This window comes from Ptychodera flava, chromosome 3 (assembly GCF_041260155.1).
Source record: "Ptychodera flava strain L36383 chromosome 3, AS_Pfla_20210202, whole genome shotgun sequence".
In the NCBI taxonomy this organism is placed as follows: Eukaryota; Metazoa; Hemichordata; class Enteropneusta; family Ptychoderidae; genus Ptychodera; species Ptychodera flava.
The window spans coordinates 48,933,434-48,940,851 of NC_091930.1; the positions used below are offsets into that span (position 1 = coordinate 48,933,434).

Here is a 7,418-nt window from a genome sequence, read left to right on the forward strand (position 1 = left end):
AATTATATCTAGTATTAAACAGTAATATATTACTTTAACTTCAAAGTATTAATATCTGTCACTTAAGTTCCGTGCATGTCGAATTCTTCAGACTGACTTTCTCCTACATATTTACTCTCATTTATATGGATGTAATGTACCATTATACTGTGGTCTTAGGTTGTGTTTAAATTCGATATATTGAATGCTGATAAATCAACGCTGTTCAAGAAAAGTTGGTTTCAAAGTGTCACCACCAAACAACTATTTTAGATAGATCTACTTACCTTTCCGTCGTATTCTTCTAGTACTTAAATTCTTATCACTGGTACTCTCGACCGTATCTCCATCGCTACCTGGTTGCTCAGCTGCTGAATAAACCAGTATTAGGATTACGTTAAGAACATTGGCGTTTTACATCTATATATTTATCTTACAGATAAAAGCGATCCTATGCGGCTGAATATCCATGACAATATTAATGGACAATTGAACTCAAATATTTATCATCAGTATAAATGCCATGTGATTATATTTCGCTGTAAGATTTGTTACAACGCAAAACGAAATATTCGTTCGCCGTCATACATTAGAGTTATATCAATCAAGTAAAAGAGTGGCATTAGCTAGACGTTGCCGAGACCATTCTTATGCCCTGAACGAGAATCAACAGTTATGACCATTTCAGAAATGCAATATGGCTTTTACAGCGCTGTTTAGAGTTACCTTTATTGACTTCATCCTCTTCTTTTTCCGTTTTATCCTTTCTGTCGGATTCTTTGACTTGTCGACATCAGCTGCAGTCTTACCGGCTTTGCCTAAAGACAGAGTTAAGTTCAAATGTCATGATATATGATATTTAGGTATGATTACAGTAATGCAGGCATGACTTTGGACAAAAGAAATAACGAAATTGTGTATTGACGACATGTTCTTATTATTCTTCGACAGCGACCCGGGTTTTTTTTGTCATTAAATTAGAAACAAACCAAAAGTTTTGAATGTGCACGAGGTAACTTGTTCTCTTGATAATAATAAGAGGGAAGTTTTTCTTGTATTTATTAATATCTATTTATTAGTAAAGTCCACATACTGTGTAAATATAGTGATTCCTGACATGGTTGTTACAACACAAAACGAAATATTCGTTCGAGTGAGTCCAGGGGCTCACAAAACAATGTTGTGAGAATCCTTTCTCAAGCACCTCTTGTATGTAAATATATATATATATATATATATATATATATATATATATATATATATATATATATATATATATATATATATATATATATAATTTACATTCATCAACTCATCCATCCATCCATCCATCCATCCATTCGATCGTCCGTGTGTCGGTACGTACGTAAATACATACATACATACATACATACATACATACATACATACATACATACATACATACATACATACATACATACATACCTTCGATCATATTTACTAAACAAACTGATTTTATTATATGTATCGGTTTTATATGTATGGCTATATGTCTTCCTACCTCGATGGAACTGGTAGAAACAAAGTGCTACTACTGCAAGGAATAATGCCAGTGGGATTCCATTGACCAAACCAACTACAAACGGAGATATCACTGCAATGATGGCCACGAAAACAGAAACGATTTGGATAAATGGAATACGTCGTGTAAAGCTGAACTTCGAAGAGGTCATAATCTTATGATCTCGGTTAGGCACTGAACCTTGAATAACTTTTTCTCCCATTGAACGACGTAGATTTTCTGCAAAGTAATATATACATGCATTACTTCAATAAAAAGTGTTCATATCTCTTACTCACGTTTTATACATTCTGCACATTCTGCCAACATCAGTTGGTCTCAAAATGTTGCCACCAAATAAATCTCGAACTTCAACACTACCTACCACCGTAGTTAAATGGTACACATGAGAAAAAATAAACAAAAGCTAGTATCTCTGCCTGACGAATGAATTTTGGAAGAAAAGTGACTGATTACGTTGAATTTTAAGTAATTTGTTTTGGTTTTTAACGAACGAGCGCCGTTTTCTCCAAGGAGGACATATGTGTTTATATATATATATATATATATATATATATATATATATATATATATATATATATATCCCTTATTTGGTTTGCTACGCATACGTTGTTAGAAAAAGCCCACCTTTACATTCTTGATCGACAGATTTGCCAGATAAAATTTCTTTATCATCTGTTCTTACTCCTTGTAGTTCTACTGTAGGTTGCTCAGAAACATCTGGAAACAAAATAATATTTCGAAATAAATACAATTATGTCGTTCTTGCCATATATCTCATTCTAAATTATTAGTTATCGATAATAATGCTATGTATATGCGTTTGCTCTCTATGTTACTCTAGAAACCAGCGCATTTGCATTTTAGCAATTATGCATTTCTACATCTTCTGCATTTTCTACCCTGACAGCTCTGCTGGTGGACAGAATTGTCACCAAGTATGCCCTTTGCCCAGCAAAGCGATGTATTCATTGTTCTGATAAAGTTTGTGTGCGAGGTGTGATAGCGAGTATGTGTGCGAGTGCTTCATGAACTCTACAACGTGTGACGGGGTTGCAGTCAGAATAATTGTAAAAAACTTAATTGTAAAAAACTAAGCTCGGTTATTGTACCACTCTTTTTTAGGGTGGGAATTTAGCCGAGTGGTTTTGACTGCGATTTCTTCCCTAGGTGACTGGGTAACCGTATGTTTTAGGTTTGAATCCAATCGAAAAACTTCTGAATTCAAACAAGTGACATTTTCTTTAAATCAAAGCATGTATAGCAAGACTTTCGAGACATGGATATTGCAATGGGCTTCAAGTATTTTTATCGAGTTTTGGATAGGAAAAGTTTTTTAGGTCATACTGTGATTCATGAATGACAGAAAATCAGTCTTTAGACACGTTGATATAAAAATAAAAAAAACATTTGCCTAACTAGTAGACCAGCGTAGCAGCGATCGCCCCATCGAGTCATGGCGTGGTCATAGTATTATACTTGCTTAATTTCACTGAAGTCACTCGTTATGTATCATTCTGGAACAACCGGCCAATAAATATGGCCGTTTTCAGAAATGAGTTTGCGCCCTCTAACTAGACTCAACAGGCAACCGAAGCAGCTACAGAAATACAGTCTGCAGAGATATAGTGTAACTTCAAATTTCCCGACCACCTTAGTGTTATTCCCTTTAGGAAGTGTTACCTGTATTGACGTCACCCTCTTTCGCATCAGTTTCATCCTTTCTGTCAGAGACCTTTGACTTGTTGTCGTCATCTGAAATCTTCGCGCCATTGTCTACACACAAAAGTAATATTCGAAGAATACATCTCACACGAAAATAAAAAATAATCGAAATCCTGTAAGGATATGAGACATTAACGTCTGACAAAGTAATGCACTATATGCAGTTGATATGATCATACAATACCCCAATTTTCAACAGTGATTCTTCAGTAGAAATCCTCTGTCTGATATTCTGTTTCAAAGTGCCCAATATGTGTAATGTAGAATTCATTTTTCAGAATTAAAATTGATGCCACAGGTAGTGAATAGTTTATGCAATTGTATTCGATATTATCAGACAACCTCAAGATGCATATTGCCTACAGATACACATACACATACACATATACACTTCCTAATTCACTCAAAAGACCTTGTACTGTATGAGGTATTGGTACCTTTGTGTTCAACGGTAGATTGAGTTTCTGTGTCTTGATCGTCCCCATGTGGAGAGGTGCTTTGCATATCGGCAGTTATCGAGGCAACAAAACTTCCATTGCTATTCCGCAGATCCTGGGCTACCTTTTCCTTTATGTGATCTCTTATTATCTCTGCACGCTGAAATGCTGTCGGACATTTCGTTATGACTGACACTATTCGGCTTTTCAAATCCTGTGGGTCTTCATCCATATCTACTGCACATTCTGTCGCTTCGAGCTTGTCTATGTGTTTACTGACAATCTCATCACTGTGAGACCCTTCAGGATAGACTACGGGTATCGCTGCGCACATAGCTGCCAGAGTCAGGTTACCATAACTTGTCGTAGATGGCGGAATTAATACAAGATGAGATGACATCAGTTCACTGTTCAGCTCTTCAGTACTTGTCACGATTTTAGGCGTGATCTTTAATTTTGAGCTGCGTGTCAGCTTCTCCTCTACCTCCTTTTCCTTGCTTGGTGGTATTCCTATTATTTTCCATACCGATGGAGTTTTGTTAAACATATATATGAGTTCAGCAGCCTCGTTTACCGCCTTGATAACAACATCAAGTTTCTGGGGGTCTTCCAACTCGTATTTCTGGACAACAGATATAATTTTGAATTTTTCGCGTTTGAGTATCGGTGGTTTATCTGATCTTGGGGGCTCTAAGTATTCTTCGTTTATTATCGGCGAAAGAAGCTGCTGATTGGTGCTGTGATAAAGTCGGCTGTACTCCGCGTGGACACTTTCTCCAACAGAAAACGAACACTTTGCATTCTTAAATTCATCTGACATGATTCGCTTTCGAAATTCCAGTTCCTCCTTACTGCAACCTACGATCAAAGGCGTGATGTCATCTTTATCAAAGAGGTTGATCAAGTAGCATGAAGCCCTCGGAAACACCTTACTCAGGATTTTGAAGGTAGGTATTGAGGTGAACGCACTGAAGCCAAACACGAATTTGACATTTTTCAACTCTTCCAATTGTGGATAGTATTCATTAGGACACAGCAGCCAGTCACCATTTGGCTCTCTAAATTGGAATATGCCCTCCTTTGTTGGAAGTTCAAGAGTCACTCCAAGTTTTTTTGCATCTGCTTCCTCTTCTTTTGTTGCTTTTAAAGCTGTACAATGGACAGATATGTCCATGTCCTGCAGTAGTTTGATCACTATATGAAGAGCATCGGTGATTCCTCCATGAATTGATTGTCCCCATCGGTCAGATACGATCAACGCTTTCTTTACCATATTGCTGTCAGCAAGATAAGGAGAAAGTAGTTTGGTTTTCTTTGACCAGTGTATGGTTTTCATAATCTACTTTATGTGTAAATTATACATTACTGTTGCCTAATTGAACCGTGCACGTTTCTAGAGCAAAACACTTGCCTTACGACTTACACTGAGTCAGATTTGAAATCTTATTTCACAAGTCTTACACTTGAATACTTTTAAAATGATATTTTGAATGCATGGGCTCGATCTATCTGCTCTATACCATATTGCACGGCCAGCGATGGGCGTTTTATCACATCAGTAATCGTAATGTAAAATTTACTAGTCAAAGTGGATTCAAGTTATCGGCTCGTTCACGTTTATTTATCTTTCAAGGCGCCATTTTACATTTTGTATCAGCCACTTTAACAACGGCGAGGAGTTAACTTTCAAACCGGTCTATACATGTGCGTCATTCGAGTGGCAACTACGTCCACTCGAGGTTTCAAGGAATAAGCCTAAATTCCTGGACAATGCAACGCAAGCGCTCAGCCTAAGGTAAAAACAAATATTTGTGAACAAGCAAAAATGATGTGGTTTGAATAATCGATGGCCTTTGAATCGATCCAACCTCACCTACATTATTTTAATTATAAAGCAGTAGCTCAAAAGACCTAGGGGGCCCATCACAAAGAGTGATTTTCACGTAAAATTACGATGACACCATCGTCTTCCATCTTCCGATAAAGAAGATAGCGACTCGATATGAACGACTTGAATATTCTTTCTATAATTCATTAAATCGTACGGTGACATTTTAAAATACGTAATATTTCAATATTCCAAACTTTTCATTGGCAACACCCTATCTATAGTGTTATAGACGTTCAAAAATATAGCTGCACGCAAAATGTACAGCTGTAATGTACTACCCTAGGTTAGCAGTTCTTCGTACTTTATTCATACACATCAACCGTAATTGAGAAATTCCCTGAATAAGCGTGAATATTTTTTGAAACAAATAAAATCATTTGGACATCCTCAAAATGGGGTTTCCTTGTGATGATAATAATTGAAAATACTATTCACCCTTAACAGCCATCCACCTATAGAGGGCGATAGTGTCACCTCGTCTGTATAGCATTGAGGACACAAAGTCAAATAGTGAAACTGTGTCTCTTCGGCTTGCAATATATCTTAAGACTTTTATGTTAATATGATTTTTTTTCCTCCTTTGCCGTCATCACATCGAGAAATTTCTACTTCAATGTAAATATCTCAACACCTGGACATAATTGGTCGTGTTTCAATGAGGTACTGCCTTACTGGGCGCTTGTATACAGCTTACCTTTCAGTCTTTGTTGCAGTTGTACTGCCACGTCGGCCGCCATTACCATCTGGGCGTTTAGCAGGTACACCTCCTTTGCTGTCAGAAGTACCTGGTCTTACGTCAGAGCTTGCCATGTCAACTCAGGATCAGAGCAAATCAAATTCAATATCAAAAGTGGCTGAGACGCTGAAGAATGATGTAATTCTGATGAAAGATAGCCCGGAAATGTCGGAGAGAAACACACAAACAACGATGAACTCTGTTTGAACTGTGTCGCTATAGAACTCGTGACCAAAGCCTATCACTGTATGTAAATTATCAACCTTTGAATACATGAATAAAACACACAACATGGTCTCGCTTCCACGTATTTATATGATAATACCCGGTTAAACGATTTTATGTGTCGCTAATGATGCGCAGTGTGATTTTCAGTGAAAGTCTCCTAAATGGCCGCGTCTTTTTATGATGTTTCCCAATGTTACAACATATAGGGGGAAGGACATGCTATGCACATCACACGATATAATCATCGTCTACGTGTTAGTTGAAATACAATCATGCTAACAAGCTTCATGGTTGTGCTAATTTCAATAATCCATGGCCAATGTCAAACACCAATTGAAGAGCGCCAAATTCAAGGCAAAATACCCCGACACATGAGTCTGCCATCGTGGTCGGAATCATAACTAAGAATGCTGAAAACCTAAGTCGATAATTCAAAATCTCCATCGTTCGAAATTAGCTATTATATCTGCTTATGAAGTGTTCTGATTTGTGAACAAAATGATTATCAATATGTGCTTCCCATTGAACTATAGCAGTTAGTTTGTCCTTGATTAACATATCACATTTACTTCAGTTATATATTTTTACGCAAATGGCAAGAAATACACGAAAATCACAGGCTTAAACTATACAAGCTAGCAAATAACTTTTGCTTTTTCCAAATTCCTGCAGTATCAAAGTCAAGCCTTCCCTTGTTTCTTCTTTCGACATTTATCATTCTTAGGCAAAAGAAAAAATTGTCCTGTCCTGATAAACCGACCTACCCTATTTTTTTTTGCCTGCCGATCCAAAACTTTTTAGAGCTATGTATACGTTAACATGGAAGTAAAAAAAAGAAAATCCCCGAAAAATCACGTGTTCGTTACCTGGCATTTGATT

At 37.0% G+C, this 7,418-nt stretch overlaps 2 protein-coding genes across 2 annotated transcripts in view; both read right to left on the bottom strand.

The window, feature by feature from the left end:
• LOC139130201 (uncharacterized) overlaps positions 1-347 on the bottom strand; it is a 27,256-nt gene extending 26,909 nt beyond the window's left edge. The window contains exon 1 of the mRNA XM_070695949.1: positions 267-347. The gene's annotated coding sequence lies outside the window, so the exon portion shown is untranslated. The remainder of the gene's footprint in view (positions 1-266) is intronic.
• LOC139129365 (uncharacterized) lies at positions 291-6,529 on the bottom strand. The gene is made up of 7 exons (XM_070694998.1): positions 6,270-6,529; positions 3,685-4,961; positions 3,206-3,298; positions 2,150-2,242; positions 1,502-1,741; positions 706-797; positions 291-347 (listed from the first exon to the last, which is right to left on the bottom strand). Exons 1-7 carry the CDS (start codon positions 6,383-6,385, stop codon positions 291-293), a joined length of 1,968 nt encoding a protein of 655 aa, XP_070551099.1. The 5' UTR covers positions 6,386-6,529.
• Between the last annotated feature and the right edge of the window lie 889 nt (positions 6,530-7,418).

Bases quoted from the DNA above. Each gene is read 5' to 3' on its own strand.
- LOC139129365 (XM_070694998.1), bottom strand. From the start codon at position 6,385: ATGGCAAGCTCTGACGTAAGACCAGGTACTTCTGACAGCAAAGGAGGT. The intron at 4,962-6,269 runs GTAAGCTGTATA...TCTTGCTGACAG, and splicing joins ACTGCAACAAAGACTGAAAG to CAATATGGTAAAGAAAGCGT. The intron at 3,299-3,684 runs GTACCAATACCT...TTTTGTGTGTAG, and splicing joins ATCTACCGTTGAACACAAAG to ACAATGGCGCGAAGATTTCA.